The 20000-nt window shown below is 32.1% G+C and overlaps 3 protein-coding genes and 2 pseudogenes across 3 annotated transcripts in view; 4 read left to right on the forward strand and 1 right to left on the reverse strand.

The window, feature by feature from the left end:
- Positions 1-11176: 11176 nt before the first annotated feature.
- Positions 11177-13513, reverse strand: LOC133030112 (ATP synthase subunit beta, chloroplastic-like; annotated as a pseudogene).
- A 248-nt stretch (positions 13514-13761) lies between these two features.
- On the forward strand, positions 13762-14686 carry LOC133030113 (ribulose bisphosphate carboxylase large chain-like; annotated as a pseudogene).
- Positions 14687-14792: 106 nt separating this feature from the next.
- Positions 14793-17811, forward strand: LOC133030115 (protein Ycf2-like). The gene has a single exon (XM_061102335.1). It carries the CDS (start codon positions 16709-16711, stop codon positions 17363-17365), a length of 657 nt encoding a protein of 218 aa, XP_060958318.1. The 5' UTR covers positions 14793-16708; the 3' UTR covers positions 17366-17811.
- Positions 15620-16657, forward strand: LOC133030368 (protein Ycf2-like). The gene has a single exon (XM_061103100.1). The coding sequence runs from the start codon at positions 15620-15622 to the stop codon at positions 16655-16657; it is 1038 nt and encodes a 345-aa protein (XP_060959083.1).
- A 1229-nt stretch (positions 17812-19040) lies between the features above and the next one.
- Positions 19041-20000, forward strand: part of LOC133030369 (protein Ycf2-like) — a 2507-nt gene continuing 1547 nt past the window's right edge. Inside the window, exon 1 of the mRNA XM_061103101.1 lies at positions 19041-20000. This exon is cut by the window's right edge and continues 1547 nt beyond it. Coding sequence (XP_060959084.1) covers positions 19041-20000 — 960 coding nt within the window.

The following is a 20000-nucleotide window of genomic DNA, read 5'->3' on the forward strand; positions in this document are numbered from 1 at the left end:
CTGCCATATTTTTTTTGATAGAAAAATAAAAAGATGGCTCCACGTGCTCTGATTCATTATGTGCATTCGAATCCAGGAGCACTACCAAAGTGTTTCAAAGAAGGATTATCCTGACGTAGGTTTGCTTTTGGCCTAGATCAACTTAAGTTTAATGGAGTTTCTATCGCTCTGCTTGACTCAAATATGAAACTTTATACACCTTAAAGTTCATAAGATAGAACAAAAAGATAATTTTGTTGAGGTCCTTATACTCATTACGCTTAGCATTGAATAAATAGAATATTCACCTTATCAGTATCACAAATCAATGATAGATTCTATTTTGGCATCCGTTTAGGCGCCCAAATCGAACTAAACCATTTGTCAGGCTATTGTTCTCTTCTTTTGTTCCCCAAAAGCATAGAGTAAGACATCCATTGATCAATAAGATCAAATCTTTTGATTGCCTCCTCTGAAACACATTGGCGCGCGTGTGAACGAGGTGCTCTACCAACTGAGCTACAACCCTTATGCTTGTGATTCATATTTTTGTTGGAAATATTTTATCAGGATCTAGATTTACTACCAAGTATGTTTTATTAACATCCTAATATGAATTCTAAAACAATGAAATAAACACATATAAAGTTTAGTAAACCTTACATTGGGTGCAGCGGAATATAATGACTCCTTCCATTCAGATCTCTAGCCCTTGATTCCTTTCTGTAGCAGAGCATTATCAAGATCTGAATCTGGATCTCTTTCTCTCTTTCCTTTGATGTTGATTCTCCTTCTTGTTGTTTGGATTCTCCTACAGTCTTACACACTATGATTGAGATACCACTTGACGTGTGTCGGCACTACTCTATCACTCAAGGAATTTCGAAATTGAAGAGAGGACAAGAGAGAGAGGGTGGCGCATGGCTTATTCTGAAAGGAACAATATCCAAAGTCATGAGTTTCCTGAAGCCAATACTTTCTATTTATAGAATCCCATCTAGGTTTAGGTTAGAATTTTATGGCATTAAAATAATCGAAAAAATAAGAGATTTTTACATGGTATACTAACTTTTGTCATTTTTTTACAAAAATACTGTCAGGCGGTATTTTTTACTTTTTTACTGCATTTTTTCATAAGTTTCATACTGCAGTATATTGTGTTGAGTTTTACTAGTTTTTTTTACTTGTTTTATGTTTTGAGTTGTTTTGCTTTGTATTTTACTGGTGTTTTATAAAAACACAGTTTTTTTGAAAAAATTTCCGTGTGCCAGTATTTTTGTAAAAGTTAACCCAAATTCTAGTATTTTTATAAATTTCCCAAAAATAAAATGGTAAAAGCTTTGCATAGTGGGCGGCCATATAAGGAAATTGGGCCTCACTTTGCAACTTTCCCATTTTATTATTTTTCATTCCCATTTTCTCAAAAATACCAATTTCCAATTTTAACTATTTAAATGCCAATTCTAATTATTTCATAACTAAAAATTAATTATTAAATAATATTGCCATTTAATATATTTATTAATTTAGACATATAAAGTATCTTAATTAATAAATAAACCTAGAATCTCTTTTCTTTACAATTTCGCCCTTGTTTAGTGAAAATTCATAAAGTAGACACAGTCTAACTTTAGAATTATAATTGATTAACTAAAATCAATTAACTGAGTCTTACAAGCAGTATGGTCTCAACTAGTATCGGGACCATGGGCCTATATTTCCGAGCTTCCAATAAGTCGAACCGAATTTACCAAGTAAATTCCCTAACTTATTAATTCCTTATTGAATCCACACTTAGAACTTGGAATTGCACTCTCAGTCATATAGAACGCTCTATATGTTCCACGATATAGATACGTCATTAGTTATCCATTGTTATAATCCTAATTTGATCAATGACCCTCTTATAGATGATCTACATTGAATAGGCACTAAGTTACTGTTACACCTTCAATGTATTTTATCCTTAAAACACTTAGTTCCGTATAAATGATATTTCAACGAAGTGAAATGAGATCTGCACCATTTATCTCTGTCTAGCCAAGCTCGAAGGATATCATCGTTTCACTTCTAAATTCCTATAGAAGTTATAGATTCCATATTTATGTTAGCGCTCCCACTCAATTATACTATCATGTTCCCAAAATGTATGTATCACCCTGACTGTTCAAAAGTAGGCTTAACTAAAAATCAAAGAGCATGTATAATACTCTTGAGATTGAACCTAACCATATCAGGATTAAGATCATTTGATCTAGGATCAACGGGTGATATTGAATTGAATAGATATTAAGGTAAATTTTAATATATCTAATCAAAGTTCAATATCGGTCCCTTTCGATGTATACCCCATACATCCGATACTGGTAAACTTTGCCAATGCCCTGGAAAGGACATAACACTTATCCAAGGTGTAAGAATACCTATCCCTGATTATCATGTCGGTCTAAATCCAGTGAACTAACAAATCAGGGAATAAACTTTCGAACATATAATTAAGATTATATTCCACTGTGCTGACAACACTATAATCATTAACAAATTCATATGTTCTAGACTTAAATAGAATTTATAAATTATATATATAATCATGAAATAAATCATGTGAACCATACAACATAAATGTTATTTCTGATCTTTATTAATAAGTAAATCTGATTATATTGAAATGGGTTTTATTTAGGGCACAAAACCCAACAAACTCCCACTTGCACTAATATAAAACAAAATGTGTATTTCAAATAATCTCAACATCTTCATATACAAATCAAGTGTAGTAGTAGTAAACTCCTCGTAATAGGATCTAACAGGTTGAATTAAACACAACCTCTTCTCCACCATTACTCTTCCTTAATCACAAAATCCTTAATAATGTGAAATTCCTCTCTATATGTCTACTCTCTTGGGATACTGGATTCTATACTTTTGGCAACTACTTTTGGTTAATCAGGAAATAACACTAGTAGTTAAGACAAGTTGGAACGGTGCCACAAATGTATAGAACTTTCCCTAGACTTAATAAGTACCTTTCCTGCAACTTTAACATTCAGTCTTTCTCTGGTAGACTAAGAGACTTCCGATAGGTTTGTACACTTCTCCAAAATCACTACTCCACCCCCTAAGTAATCACCATCTTATCAGCAGACTTTCTAGCACAAAGGCAAGTCTCAAAATCTGATGTGGTGTAGTCTAAGAGTTTTAAATAAACCCTTATCGACTAACATATAGTTCCTCTTCTTAATCTTAAGATTTACTTGATTGTCTTCCAATGTTCTTCTCCTGGATTAATCTGATACATACTCATTACTCCCACTCAACAGTAGGTGTCTGGTCTAAGGCATACTAAAGCATATCTGAGACCTCTCACTGTTGATTTAAGAAATTATTTCATGGGTTTATCTTTTCTGGAATAGTTGAGACTTTTCCTTAGATAAATAAAATATATGCTTAGAAGTTGTGAAGCTTCTATAGATTGCCATTGGAAAGAAAATGCTTCAGCATCATCCTAAAGTAAGTTGCTTGCATTAAAGTAAGTAATTAACCAGGTATACCACAAGCCATAGGTTTAGATAAACTCAAACCTACAATACTAGGAACAGGAAGTTTTGTTAAGTCCATTGAATAGACTTATTAACAAAAATTTCCTTTTATGTCCTTGTAATAGAAAACTTTAGGTTACTCCATGTGAATGGATTAAACCATAGTTCTCTTGGCTTTCTTCTTAGTTTCTTATCTTGACAATCCATCACTTGTTTAAACTCACAATGGATTTTAATCACCAGTGTCTTCCAAGTCATAAGAAGGTGAGTTCCTAGAAACTCTCCCACTACGACAAGGTACCGTGAATTATGTCTAAGGAAACTAAATGGTATTGACCTCTTCGGTTCTTTTAAGACAATAGAGGCAGTGGGATCATTATATGTAGAATAAGATGATAGAACACTTTGGAATCAATAAAAAATATCTCCTTTATTTGCTACTTTATTTTTAGACTTAGTCATTTTCTTAGAAAATTAGTATTTGTTTAAACAAACACTTTCTTATCTATTGACTATGGGATGTTCCGCCCCTAATCACTTAGAATAGCTAACGAACATGCAAACCATGGTTAACAGTTCTAGCTTTTCTTAAGATTTCGATTAGGTCATCCATGAATCTAGTAATGGTTTACACTAAGTACCCAACCATTCCATCATTCTGGAATTGTATTACCATAGAAGGACTTAGGCAACAACTAGGAACTATGCAACTCGAATTTCTGGGGAGGTAAGTTTGGATATAATATAAAATCAACTTAATGATCTTTGAACTGCATATCTACTAACTATTTCTCCACCCCTATGAGTTCGCGAGATCTTTAACCACTTACCTTAATGGTTTTTCACCATTGCTAGAAATTCATGAAATTTTTCAAACATTTCAAATTTCTTTTGCATAAGGTAAAATCTAGAGTGATCATTTTAAGAATACAACAAAAAACTCATATCCACCCCTGAATGTACATCCATCTGCGAATGAGATGAACTTACTTTCAGTGGATACAAGCATATTAACTCTTTGTAGAGATTTGATCTTGTCAAAACCACTATGAACAAGATACAAATTCCATAGATACAATTTGAATAGTGCAAGTGGATTCTGGTCATAGAATACTAAACTCATATTCCTTACTAACATACAATTTGAATCCATTGATAGAAAATGGTTATTAAATACTTGTGAAAGTGTAACTGTATAATGAGTAATTCTTTCTTGGACCACCACTACTAATTTTAACTCTAAGTCTGATTTGCCCATACAAGTAGAAGATTTCTAAGATTGAGGATTTGTATCATTTTGGGATAGAGTTTCGAGAATATAATCACATGCGTCATTTAATTTCTTTAGAGAAAATATAGAATGACATAAAATGATTTATAGACCATTCATCCAATGATACGTTATTGAGCTAATTCGAAATGAATAAGCTAAGAGGAATTAGGATAATTTCGTATTTAAATAAGAATCCAACGATGCTCCGATTAGCGAGAGTCAAAGTAATCTTATTTATACAATCTTCTTGTTTCATATTGTAAATACTAGTCTAAGGTGCCATCAATTGATGAACAGCTAGATGTTGCATTTACAATATTTATCTTTCGAGATCTAACACTATTATGTTTGTCTAATGTTGACAATCCATTAGGGATTTATCTCATTAGAACAACAAACCAAGTTAGACCAACAATGAAGATTCGAAACTAAACTACAATTTAATAACAGAAAATAACATGGTTCAATATAAATTCATACACAATTCAGAAATTATTAAACACATAGCAAGTAGGAATGACAAGTGAAAATTCTAAAACATACAATCCTAAATAATTTCCAAGGTCTTCAACAAACTGATATCAGTGTCCCGTTTAGGCGAGAGTCAGTGATACCATCCATTGAATAGAGTTGTCAGCTCATCTAAAATGATAAACATTCTAGCAACCTTTTATTCGATCAAGATTGGAATCCAGCGTTGTCTCGTTTAGGCGAGAGTCAAGGCTATTCTATCTTATGAGCTTCCACCATTGTTTCATACTTTTGTAAGTCAAATATACTCGCCACCATTAGGATGATCAATACTATATAAAACACTTACAAAATTACTTATCTTTCGAGATTAAACGGCGTTAACTTGCTAATGAACGTTCCTCCGTTAGGGAGGATTACTCACTAATAAAATAGCTATGTAAAACCAACAATGGATCGAATATCCTAATAATAAAGCTCATTATTTAAAGTGTATTTTCTTCTAATATTTATTTTAATTAATTTATTTAAAATATATATATATATTTATTTAATTAAAATTTCTAATTTAGAATGAAAAATTCTTAATATAAATTTTAATTTAATATGTATAAATTATACTTAGATGGATATGAAAATAACGTGAATTATTTCCATCTTAGTAATAATTTCCAATAAATATTTAGAAAATTATTCGATTTAAGTTGTTTCAAAATTAATTTAAATTAATTTACAACTCAAATTTAATTTTCTATAAATACATATTGCATTTCGAAAAATTGAAGTATATAAGAATACTACTTTCGAAAAATGCTTTAAAAAATAAATCCTGAAAAAATTATTCTAATTTTATGTTGGCCCAAAATTAATTAAAAAATTAATTTACAACAAAAATATAATTTTCCTATTTAATTAAATATTAAAGAAAAATTTCAAATATTTAAGTATCATGATGAAAATCAACTTAAATATTAATTTTTTATTTAATTAAATACACTAGAAAAATACTTCAAGCAAAACAGATAATAACTTCTAGACTTTCATTGACTAATTAATTCAATTTCTAATTATAATATATTTTAGTTCATCTATTTTAATTAATCATTAAATGAAAAAATCATTGATTTAAGTTGGTCCAAAATAAATAATTTTCAACTTTAATCTATTTTTCAAATAAAATTCGAAATTTCTGCATTTAAGAAATGCAATTTCGAAATTGTGGAAAAAAGATTAATAAAATAAAATAAAATATGTTTTGAAAATTATTCAAATTTAAGTTGTTATAAAAATTTCCAGCTTAAAATAATTTTCTATTTAATTAAATGTCATGAAAATAACAATATTTAAGTATCATGACGAAAGTCAACTTAGATATTTTAATTTTCAATTTAATTAAATGAATTAAATTCAAGAAATAAATAATTAAGTATAGAGAAGACTTAATTATTAATTTCTAATTTAATACTAGGAAAAATACTCTTAACTTCAATTGTACCAAAATGAATTATTAAGCAATTAATTTCACAATCAATGATATTTTCTTATTTTAATATTAGAAATAATAATTAGTATAGAAATAACTATCTAGAAAATATCTCAATTTAACTAAGTATCTTTCAAGATTTAGAAAATATCTAATTTAAGTTGTTATTGAAAGAATCTGTAATAACCAACTTAAAAAGTTTCCAAATGAAATTTAATTAAATATCAAAATTAAGTGGTAACTACTTAATTTAAGAATATTCCATTTTAAGTTTAAAATCAACTTAAAAAATATCTTAAGAATCTTCAATAACTAATTCCTAGAATTCCTCAACTTAATATTAAATTCAATAGATATTCAAATTTAAGTTAATAAGGAAAATTAGTTAGAAATAACTAATTTATATCTTAAATAGGAATATTTAATGAAATAATTAAAGTAAGTTTCAGAAAGAATCTAGTTAGTTAAAATTCTTTATTTAATTAAATACAAGAAAAATACAAATAGTTTATCTATAAATTAATTCCTTAAACTAAGTGTGTTTTTCTTAAATTAATTTTGAAAAAAACTGAAATTAATTATGTTGCTAATCAATTTTATTAGGTTAAACTAATTTAATTAACCTAGTACAGTTATCCAAATCAGGCAAATGGGCCTTCACAGTTGGGGTAGTTCATGTGAAGGGGAGCTGGGTTCAGTATGTCGTACCCACTTCTATTGGCCCCCAACTCTCACACAAGGCCCAAAAGAGAGGAATTTAACCTTAAAATTAACAACTGTTATTAATTGAATAGGCCCAAAAACTAAATGGGCCTAAATAAAATCAATCATGGTGTGACATTTTATTTAGCAACAACCTATATGCATCTAAACATAAAATAAACATATAGGCTCACACAGGAACACAGATTTGGATGAATCCTATGATATTACTAGGTCATACACAGATGAAAGAAGAATGTAAAATCTACCTGTTACAAATTATGTACTTGACCTATTGACAGTTGAACAATGGGTTAAAATGATATCATTTGATCTGTCAACAAGTTAACCATGGCAATTTAGATCAAGCAATAATAGGTTTTAGAAAAACTTACAAACAATCTAAAACACATATTCCTGCAACAAGTTAGATTGGATAGTTGGATGTAGGATTTATATAATTATAAATTAATTAAAAAAAATTCGAAAATAAAAAAAAATATTTTCGATTTAAAAAAAATTTAAAAAATAAACCTACATTTTTGAAAAATTAGGTTTCAACTAACCTAAATATCATTTCCAAAAAAAAATTTGCTAACCACCTTTTAGATTTTATGTTATTTTATAAATTAAATATTCAATAAAATAAAATGATAAATACATACCCTTTTCTGATTTTATAATTTAATTTAAGTAAAAATTACAAAATTTAAAAGTTAGCAAAAATATCTTATTTCTATTTGAAATACCATGATTATAGTAATCTTATTTTAAATCTAAATAAGGTCAAATTACTTAAAATAGAATATTTTATAAAAGGAATTTAATATTTGACCTTAGATTTAAAAATAAGATAAAATAATCAAATTTTAAAAAATAAAAAAAGAAGTAAGCAAAAATAGATTTTTACCTATTTTCAAATTCAAATTATACTAATATCTAAAATTAATTTTAAAAAATCAAATTATTTCTAATAATTAGATTTGAAAAATGAAAAGTAAAAATCAAAATACAAAACTACACAAAAAATCGGAAGTTAATGCCATGAAATAGCATGAAAAATAGACGAAAAACGAAAAAATTGTGAGCTGTAGGGATGGTGTGCACATTCTTGGGCGCACAAAGGGTGCTGCCAGCAGCCAGCCACTCGCACAAGGGTATGTCACCACCCCCGATTTTTTCAAAACTTCAAAAAATCATAACTAATTCAAATAAAATCGAAATTGAGTTCTGTAAAAAAGTAAATTGCTTAATTTTTTCCAAAATATCCAATAAAAATAATTCCAGAAACGAAAATTCAATTATTTTTTCCAGTATTTCACAAACATCAATCAATCATCAATACAACACACAAAACAACATGATACCATCCAAATCAATACATATCATCGTTTTAATTCATATTTCATGAAAGTAAATCATTACCATGGCTCTGAGGCCAGTTGTTGGAAATATTTTACCAGGATCTAGAATTACTACCAAGTATGTTTTATTAACATCCTAATATGTATTCTAAAATAATGAAATAAACACATATAAAGTTTAGTAAACCTTACATGGGGTGCAGCGGAATATGACTCCTTCCATTGAGATCTCTAGCCCTTGATTCCTTTCTGTAGCAGAGCATTATCAAGATCTGAATCTGGAACTCTTTCTCTCCAACCTTTGATGTTGATTCTCCTTCTTGTTGTTTGGATTCTCCTACAGTCTTACACACTATGATTGAGATACCACTTGATGTGTGTGGGCACTACTCTATCACTCAAGGAATTTCGAAATTGAAGAGAGGAAAACAGAGAGAGAGTGGCGCATGACTTTTTCTGAAAGGAACAATATGCGAAGTCATGAGTTTCCTGAAGCCAATACTTTCTATTTATAGAATGCCATCTAGGTTTAGGTTAGAATTGTATGATATTAAAATAATGGAAAAAATAAAATGGTAAAAGCTTTGCATAGTGGGCGGCCATATAAGGAAATTGGGCCTCACTTTGCAACTTTCCCATTTTTTTATTTTTCATTCCCATTTTCTCAAAAATGTCAATTTTCCAATTTTAACCATTTAAATGCTAATTCTAATTATTTAATAACTAAAAATTAATTATTAAATAATATTTCCATTTAATATATTTATTAATTTAGACATATAAACTATCTTAATTAATAAATAAACCTAGAATCTCTTTTCTTTACAATTTCGCCCTTGCTTAGTGAAAATTCATAAAGTAGACATAGTCTAACTTTAGAATTATTATTGATTAACTAAAATCAATTATCTAAGTCTTACAAGCAGTATGGTCTCAACTAGTATGGGGACCATCGGCCTATATTTCTGAGCTTCCAATAAGTCGAACCGAATTTACCAAGTAAATTCTGTAACTTATTAATTCCTTATTGAATCCACACTTAGAACTTGGAATTGCACTCTCAGTCATATAGAACGCTCTATATGTTCCACGATATAGATACGTCATTAGTTATCCATTGTTATAATCCTAATTTGATCAATTACCCTCTAATAGATGATCTACATTGAATAGGCACTAAGTTACCGTTACACCTTCAATGTATTTTATCCTTAAAACACTTAGCTCCGTTTATATGATATTTCAGCGAAGTGAAATCAGATCTCCACCATTTATCTCTTTTTAGCCAAGCGCGAACGATATCATCGTTTCACTTCTAAATTCCTATAGAAGTTATAGACTCCATATTTATGTTAGCGCTCCCACTCAATTATACTATCATGTTCCCAAAATGTACGTATCACCCTGACCCAAAAGTAGGCTTGACTAACAAATCAAAGAACATGTATAATACTCTTGAAATTGAACTTAACCATATTAGGATTAAAATCATTTGATCTAGGATCAATGGGTGATATTGAATTGAATAGATATTATGGTAAATTTTAATATATCTAATCAAAGTTCAATATCGGTCCCTTCCGATGTATACTCCATACATCCGATATTGGTAAACTTTGCCAATACCATGGAAAGGACATAACACTTATCGAAGGTGTAAGAATACCTATCGCTGATTATATCATGCCAGTCTAAATCCAGTGAATTGAAAAATCAGGGAATGAACTTTCGAACATATAATTAAGATTATATTCCATTGTGCTGACAACACTATAATCATTAACAAATTCATATGTTCTGGACTTAAATAGAATTTATACATTATATATATAATCATGAAATAAATCATGTGAACCATGCAACATAAAATGTTATTTCTGATCTTTATTAATAAGTAAATTTGATTATATTGAAATGGGTTTTATTTAGGGCACAAAACCCAAGAATTTAATCATGTAGATAATTTCTTGTCAAGATAGCTCTTTGATCTCTTTGATTGGTATTGCTTATAAGTAATATTCAATTTATAATCCATCCATGGGATAGGTCCCCTTTTGTTTTTCTTTCGTGAGGATAAAAGACCTACTTAACGAAGTGGTAAGAGTATTGCTTTCATACGACGGGAGTCATTGGTTCAAATCCAATAGTAGGTAGAACTTATTAAATAGAAATGTCACTAGTATATAATGAGTTTTTATACTCATTCGCTTTTATTGATTTTGTATATTTTTCGTCCTACTCTATTGAATTTTCTATTTTGAAATTAGTTCATTGCATTAGAATTTGATTCTACTTAAACTCGATTTGATTCTCATTCGATTTTAATTTGAATCGTCATAAGCAAAATAAGGTGTATACTTCTGTTTATACACCTTATTTTGCTTATTCGGACACACTAACTAGTTACGACATCATATTGATAGCCTCTACTCGTGTCCTAGCTCGTCTGAGAGCTACATTTGCCTCAATTGTTTGTCTCTTGCTTCAGCTTTACTCAAGTTAACTTCCGCCATTTCAAGAGTTTGCTGAGCTTCTTGTGGATCAATGTCACTACCCTTCTACGCATCATTTACTAAAACAGTGATCTCATTATTCCCTATTCTAGCAAAACCACCCATCAGAGCCATCGTTAACCATTGGTCTTGAAGGTGTATTCTCAAAATACCGATATCTATAGTTGTGGCAATAGGCGCGTGATTTGGTAATATGCCAATTTGTCCACTATTAGTCGATAAAATTATTTCTTTCACTTCTGAATCCCAAACAATTCAATTTGGTGTCAGTACACAAAGATTTAAGGTCATTTCTTCAATTTGTTCTCCATTTCTAAGTTTGTAGCCTTCGTAGTAGCTTCATCAATGTTACCGACCAAATAAAAAGCCTGTTCAAGAAGACCATCTAATTCTCCGGAAAGAATCAATTTAAACCCTTTAATTGTTTCTGCTAGACCAACATATTTCCCCAGGAAACCTATAAATACTTCTGCTACGAAAAAAGGTTGTGACAAGAAACACTCAATTTTTTGTGCTCTTTCTACGGTTAAGCGGTCTTCTTCAGATAATTCTTCCAACCCAAGAATAGCTATAATGTCCTGAAGTTCTTTGTAACGTTGTAAAGTTTGTTTAACTCTTTGCGCAGTTTCATAATGTTCTTCACCAACAATCCGAGGTTGGAGCATAGTTGACGTTGAATCTAAAGGATCTACTGCTGGATAGATGCCTTTGGCGGCCAATTCTCTTGATAGTACAGTAGTCGCATCTAAATGTGCAAATGTCGTGGCCGGAGCTGGATCAGACAAATCGTCCGCGGGTACATAAACTGCTTGAATAGACGTTATGGACCCCTTTTTGGTAGAAGTAATTCTTTCTTGTAAAGAACGCATTTCAGTACTAAGAGTGGGTTGATAACCTACAGCGGAAGGCATTCTTCCTAATAAGGCGGATACTTCGGATCCTGCTTGGAAAAAACAAAAGATATTGTCAATAAATAGAAGTATGTCTTGTTCAATAACATCTCAAAAATACTCTGCCATAGTTAGAGCAGTTAAAGCAACTCTCATACGAGCCCCTGGTGGTTCATTCATCGGACCATAGACTAGAGCCACTTTTGATTCGGCAATATTTTCTTCATTAATTACGCCAGATTCTTTCATTTCCATGTAAAGATCATTTCCTTCATGGGTACGTTCACCTACTCCGCCAAATACAAATACACCCCCATGAGCTTTGACAATGTTGTTGATCAATTCCATAATGAGTACTGTTTTACCTACTCCAGCACCCCCGAAGAGTCCTATTTTTCCTCCAAGGCGATAAGGGGCTAAAAGATCTACTACTTTAATTCCTGTTTCAAAAATCGATAATTTTGTATCTAATTGTATAAAGGCAGGTGCAGATCTATGAATAGGAGATGTTGTGCGAGTATCTACCAAACCTAAATTATCAATGGGCTCCCCAAGTACGTTGAAAATTTGTCCTAGTGTCGCTCCGCCGACTGGAAGACTTAAAGGAGCTCCTGTGTAAATCACATCCATTCCTCTCATTAGACCATTTGTAGCAATCATAGCTACAACTCTAACTCGATTATTTCCTAATAATTGCTGTACTTCGCAGGTCACATTAATTTGTTGATCAACAGTATCTCGACCCTTAACTATCAAAGCATTGTAAATATTAGGCATTTTCCCTGGTGGAAAAGCTACATCCAGTACCGGACAAATAATTTGAGAAATACGCCCTAGGTTTTTGTTTTCAAGCGCGGGAAGTCCAGGACTAGAAGTAGTAGGATTTATTCTCATAAAAAAGAAAAATATGTCAAAATTTTTTGTGAAATTAAAATAAAAAAATAAAGGTTCGAGAGCAAAGCAAGTTAAGTTGATCGGTTAATTCAATTAAGAGATGGGCGTTAGCACTTGATTTTGTTGTTAACAAATATTCAACCGATGTTAAGTTATTTTTTTTATTCAATTTCAATCAGTGAATTTTCAAGTTCAACCAAAATCCATTAAACTCCAGTTTCAAATTCAAAAATATCAAGCGGATGAATAAAAATTTTGAGAAAGCCGTGGAATTCGAACCCGAACTCCATTTACGCTTCATTTTTCTATCTCATTGGCTCTTATTTCCTATTTCAACATATCGATGTAGGTTTAGCCTATATATTATTTTAGAATATCTTTTTTTTTATATCTAGACCCCTTTTTTCTTTTCATGGACAAATTTTGCCTATTTTTACATCTAATCTAGGATTTACATATACAACATATATTACTGTCAAGGGTGAATTTCTTATATATTTTGATTAAAAAAAAAGGATACGAGATTAGAAACTTGAAAAAACAAGATTGGGTTGCGCTATATATATGAAAGAGTATATAATAATGATGTATTTGACGAATCAAATACCACGGTCTAATAACGAATCGTTCGTTATGATCAGTTGATAATTTTGTGAAAGATTCCTGCGATAAGGTTTCATTAACTCCTAATTCATGTCGAGTAGACCTTGTTATTGTGAGAATTCTTAATTCATGAATTGTAGGGAGGGACTTATGTCACCAGAAATAGAGACTAAAGCAAGTGTTGGATTCAAAGCTGGTGTTTAAGATTATAAATTGACTTATTACACTCTTGAATATCAAACTAAAGATACTGATATCTAGGCAGCATTTCGAGTAACTCCTCAACCTGGAGTTCCCCTTGAAGAAGCAGGGGCTGCGGTAGCTGCTGAATCTTCTACTGGTACATGGACAACTGTATGGACTGATGGGCTTACCAGCCTTGATCGCTACAAAGGTCGATGCTACCACATCGAGCTCGTTGCTGGACAAGAAAATCAATTTATTGCTTATGTAGCTTATCCCTTAGACCTTTTTGAAGAAGGTTCTGTTACTAACATGTTTACTTCCATTGTGGGTAATGTATTTGGGTTCAAGGCCGTGCTCGCTCTACGTCTGGAAGATTTGAGAATCCCTACTTCTTACACTAAAAATTTCCAAGGTCCGCCTCATGGGATCCAAGTTGAGAGAGATAAATTGAACAAGTATGGTCGCCCACTATTGGGATGTACTATTAAACCTAAATTGGGGTTATCCGCTAAAAATTACGGTAGAGCAGTTTATGAATGTCTTCGCAGTGGACTTGATTTTACCAAAGATGATGAGAACGTAAATTCCCAACCATTTATGCGTTGGAGAGACCGTTTCTTATTTTGTGGAGAAGCAATTTATAAATCACAGGCTGAAACAGGGGAAATCAAAGGACATTACTTGAATGCTACTGCAGGTACATGTGCAGAAATTATCAAAAGGGTTGTATTTGCCAGAGAATTGGGAGTTCCGAATTGCGTGTGCTCGGGGTAGAAGTTTTGTATAAATGTATCGCCATGCTATTAAATATTTTGATTTAAGTTCTTTTCGTTATAAGAGGTGGAATAGAATAACCCAGTTGAAGCGTAATGATCGTACGTTTGTAATGCATTGTATGTCCCATAATAGGTCCCATTCTTCTACCCTTTCCCGGTAGTCAATGACTATTCATAGCTATTACCTTGACACCAAAGAAGAGTTCGACCCAATGCTTTATTTCTGTCCTAGTTGATCCTAATTCGACATTAGAAGTATATTGATTTTTCAGCAATAACCGAATACTTTTGTCTGTAACTACGAAATATTTGATTCCATCCATATATTTTATTCCCTATGAGTTCTAGTCTCAATAAGACTGTTAGGTCTTACTGTTCATATGTTATGATATGAATGTACCACACCAATTCGTTATGTATGGATGATGAGATTCCATTGACAAAGAGCCAATTTTAATAGACTTATTGGAGGGTCCCATTGGCGTGCATCTAGTAGGAATTGAACCTACGAATTTGCCAATTATGAGTTGGGTGCTTTAACCATTCAGCCATGGATGCTTAGCGGGGATCCTCGTACATGGTGAATAACCAAATTCCAATTAAAATGAAATCTTTAGGGTAAATCAATGCAATTTAGGAGGACTTAATCTTAGTGAAAGGACATCAATTCAAATCCTGGATTTTCGAATTGAGAGAGATATTGAGAGAGATCAAGAATTCTCACTATTTCTTAGATTCATGGACCCAATTGAATTCAGTGATATCTTTCATTCACATCTTTTTCTATCAAGAACGTTTTATAAAACTCTTGGACTCCCGAATTTGGAGTATCCTACTTTCACGCAATTCACATTTACAGGGTTCAACGAGCAATCGATATTTCACGATCAAGGGTGTAGTACTATTTGTAGTAGCAGTCCTTATATATCGTATTAACAATCAAAAGATGGTCCAAAGAAAAAATCTCTATTTGACAGGGCTTCTTCCTATACCTATGAATTTCCTTGGACCCAGAAATGATACATTGGAAGAATCTTTTCGGTCATCCAATATAAATAGGTTGATTGTTTCGCTCCTGTATCTTCCAAAAGGAAAGAAAATCTCTGAGAGCTGTTTCCTGGATCCAAAAGAGAGTACTTGGGTTCTCCCAATAACTAAAAAGTGTATCATGCCTGAATCTAATTGGGGCTCTCGATGGTGGAGGAACTGCCTCGGAAAAAAGAGGGATTCTAGTTGTAAGATATCTAATGAAACCGTCGCTGGAATTGAGATCTCATTCAAAGAGAAAGATATCAAATATCTGGAGTTTCTTTTTGTATATTATATGGATGATCCGATCCGCAAGGACCATGATTGGGAATTGTTTGATTTTCTTTCTCCGAGGAAGAGGCAAAACATAATCAACTTGAATTCGGCACAGCTATTCAAAATCTTAGTGAAAGATTGGATTTGTTATCTCATGTTTGCTTTTCGTGAAAAAATACCAATTGAAGCGAAGAGTTTCTTCAAACAACAAGGAGCTGGGTCAACTATTCAATCAAATGATATTGAGCATGTTTCCCATCTCTTCTCGAGAAACAAGTTGGATATTTCCTTGCAAAATTGTGCTCAATTTCATATGTGGCAATTCTGCCAAGATCTCTTCTTTAGTTCGGGGAAGAATCCGCACGAACCGGATTTTTTGAGGAACATATTGAGAGAGAACTGGATTTGGTTAGACAATGTGTGGTTGGAAAACAAGGATCGGTTTTTTAGTAAGGTACGGAATGTATCGTCAAATATTCAATATGATTCCACAAGATATAGTTTCGTTCAAGTAACGGATTATAGACAATTGAAAGGATCTTCTGATCGATCCAGATATCATTTTGATTCCATTAGTAATGAGGGTTCAGAATATCACACATTGATCAATCAAATAGAGATTCAACAACTAAAAGAAAGATCAATTCTTTGGGATCCTTCCTTTCTTCAAACGGAATGAACAGAGATAGAATCAGACCGATTCCCTAAATGTCTTTCTGGATATTCCTCAATGTCCCGGCTATTCACGGAATGTGAGAAGCAGATGATTATTCATCTGCTTCCGGAAGAAATCGAAGAATTTCTTGGGAATCCTACAAGATCCATTCGTTCTTTTTTCTCTGACAGATGGTCAGAACTTCATCTGGGTTCGAATCCTACTGAGAGGTCCACTAGAGATCAGAAATTGTTGAAGAAAGAACAAGATGTTTCTTTTGTCCCTTCCAGGCGATCGGAAAATAAAGAAATAGTGAATATGTTCATGATAATTACATATTTACAAAATACCGTCTCAATTCATCCTATTTCATCAGATCCGGGATGTGATATTGTTCCGAAGGATGAACTGGATATGGACAGTTCCAATAAGATTTCATTCTTGAACAAAAATCCATTTTTTGATTTAGTTCATCCATTCCATGACCAGAACAAGGGGGGATACACGTTACACCACGATTTTGAATCAGAAGAGAGATTTCAAGAAATGGCAGATCTATTCACTCTATCAATAACCGAGCTGGATCTGGTGTATCATAAGGGATTTGCCCTTTCTATTGATTCCTACAGATTGGATCAAAAACAATTCTTGAATGAAGTATTCAACTCTAGGGATGAATCAAAAAACAAATATTTATTGGTTCTACCTCCTATTTTTTATGAAGAAAATTAATCTTTTTATCGAAGGATCAGAAAAAAAAATGGGTCCGGACCTCCTGCGGGAATGATTTGAAAGATCCAAAACCAAAAATAATGGTATTTGCTAGCAACAACATAATGAAGGCAGTTAATCAATATAGATTGATCCGAAATCTAATTCAAATCCAATATAGCACCTATGGGTACATAAGAAATGTATTGAATCGATTCTTTTTAATGAATAGATCCGATCGCAACTTCGAATATGTAATTCAAATGGATCAAATAGGAAACGATACTCTGAATCATAGAACTATAATGAAATATATGATCAACAAACATTTCTCAAATTTGAAAAAGAGTCAGAAGAAATGGTTCGATCCTCTTATTTTTATTTCTCGAACCGAGAGATCCATGAATCGGGATCCTAACGCATATAGATACAAATGGTCCAATGGGAGCAAGAATTTACAGGAACATTTGGAACATTTCATTTCTGAGTAGAAGAGCAGTTTTCATTTTCAAGTAAGGTTCGATCGATTACGTATTAATCAATATTCGATTGATTGGTCTGAGGTTATCGACAAAAAAGATTTGTCTAAGTCACTTCCTTTCTTTTTGTCCAAGTTACTACTTTTTTTGTCCAAGTTTCTTCTCTTTTTGTCTAACTCACTTCCTTTTTTCTTTGTGAGTTTCGGTAATATCCCCATTCATAGGTCCGAGATCCACATCTATGAATTGAAAGGTCCGAATGATCAACTCTGCCATTAGTTGTTAGAATCAATAGGTCTTCAAATCGTTCATTTAAAAAAATGGAAACCCTTTTTATTGGATGATCATGATACATCCCAAACATCAAAATTCTTGATCAATGGAGGAACAATATCACCATTTTTGTTCAATAAGATACCAAAGTGGATGATTGACTCATTCCATACTAGAAATAATCGCGGGAAATCTTTTGATTACACGGATTCCTATTTCTCAATGATATCCCACGATTAAGACAATTAGTTGAATCCTGTGAAACCATTTCATAGAAGCTCATTGATATCTTCTTTTTATAAAGCAAATCGACTTCGATTCTTGAATAATCAACATCACTTCTGCTTCTATTGTAACAAAGGATTCCCTTTTTATGTGAAAAAGGCCCGTATCAATAATTATGATTTTACGTATGGAGAATTCCTCAATATCTTGTTCATTCGCAACCAAATATTTTCTTTGCGCGGCGGTAAAAAAAATATGCTTTTTTGGAGAGAGATACTATTTCACCAATCGATTTACAGGTGTCTAACATATTCATACCTAACGATTTTCCACAAAATGGTGACGAAAGGTATAACTTTTACAAATCTTTCTATTTTCCAATTCGATGCGATCCATTCGTTCGTAGAGCTATTTACTCGATCACATACATTTCTGGAATACTTCTAACAGGGGGATAAATAGTCAATTTTGAAAGAACTTATTGTCAACCTCTTTCAGATATTAATCTGTTTGATTCAGAAGAGAAGAACTTTCATCAGTATCTTAATTTCAATTCAAACATGGGTTTGATTCACACTCCATGTTCTGAGAAATATTTACCATCCGAAAAGAGGAGAAAACGGGGTCTTTGTCTAAAGAAATATGTATAGAACCTTTCAACGAGATAGTGTTTTTTCAACTCTCTCAAAATGGAATATATTCCAAACATATATGCCGATATGAGTAGCAGCCCAAAATTTGTATCCATTTTTCTTGATATTATGCATGGATTAGATATATCATGGCAAATTCTTCAGAAAAAATTCTATCTTCCACAATGGAATCTGATAAGTGAGATTTCGAGTAAGTGTTTACATAATCTTCTACTGTCCAAAGAAATGATTCATCGAAATAATGAGTCACCATTGATATCGACACATCTGAGATCGCCAAATATTCGGGTTCGGGAGTTCCTCTATTCAATCCTTTTCCTTCTTCTTGTTGCTGGATATCTCGTTCGTACACATCTTCCTTTTGTTTCTCGAGCCTATAGTGAGTTACAGACAGAGTTCGAAAGGGTCAAATCTTTGATGATTCCATCATACATGATTGAGTTGCGAAAACTTCTGGATAGGTATCCTACATCTGAACTGAATTCTTTCTGGTTAAAGAATCTCTTTCTAGTTGCTCGGGAAAAATTAGGAGATTCTCTAGAGGAAATACAGGGTTCTGCTTCTGGCGGCAACATGCTATGGGGTTGCGGTCCCACTTATGGGGTCAAATCAATATGTTCTAAGAAGAAATATTTGAATATCAATCTCATCGATATCATCGATTTCATAAGTATCATACCAAATCCCATCAATCAAATCTCCTTTTCGATAAATACGAGACATCTAAGTCATACAAGTAAAGAGACCTATTCATTGATAAGAAAAAGAAAAAAGGTGAACAGTGATTGGATTGATGATAAAATAGAATCCTGGGTCTCGAACAGTGATTGGATTGATGATAAAGAAAGAGAGCTCTTGGTTCAGTTCTCCGCCTTAACGACAAAAAAAAGGATCGATCAAATTCTATTGAGTCTGACTCATAGTGATCATTTATCAAAGAATGACTTTGGTTATCAAATGATTGAACAACCGGGAGAAATTTACTTACGATACTTAGTTGACATTCATAAAAAGTCTCTAATGAAT

Source organism: Cannabis sativa, chromosome 8, assembly GCF_029168945.1.
Source record: "Cannabis sativa cultivar Pink pepper isolate KNU-18-1 chromosome 8, ASM2916894v1, whole genome shotgun sequence".
Classification (NCBI taxonomy): Eukaryota; Viridiplantae; Streptophyta; class Magnoliopsida; order Rosales; family Cannabaceae; genus Cannabis; species Cannabis sativa.

What these genes read in the sequence shown, in the direction of transcription:
- LOC133030115 (XM_061102335.1), top strand. Translation starts at nt 16,709, where the DNA reads ATGTCCCGGCTATTCACGGAATGTGAGAAGCAGATGATTATTCATCTG.
- LOC133030368 (XM_061103100.1), top strand. Translation starts at nt 15,620, where the DNA reads ATGGTCCAAAGAAAAAATCTCTATTTGACAGGGCTTCTTCCTATACCT.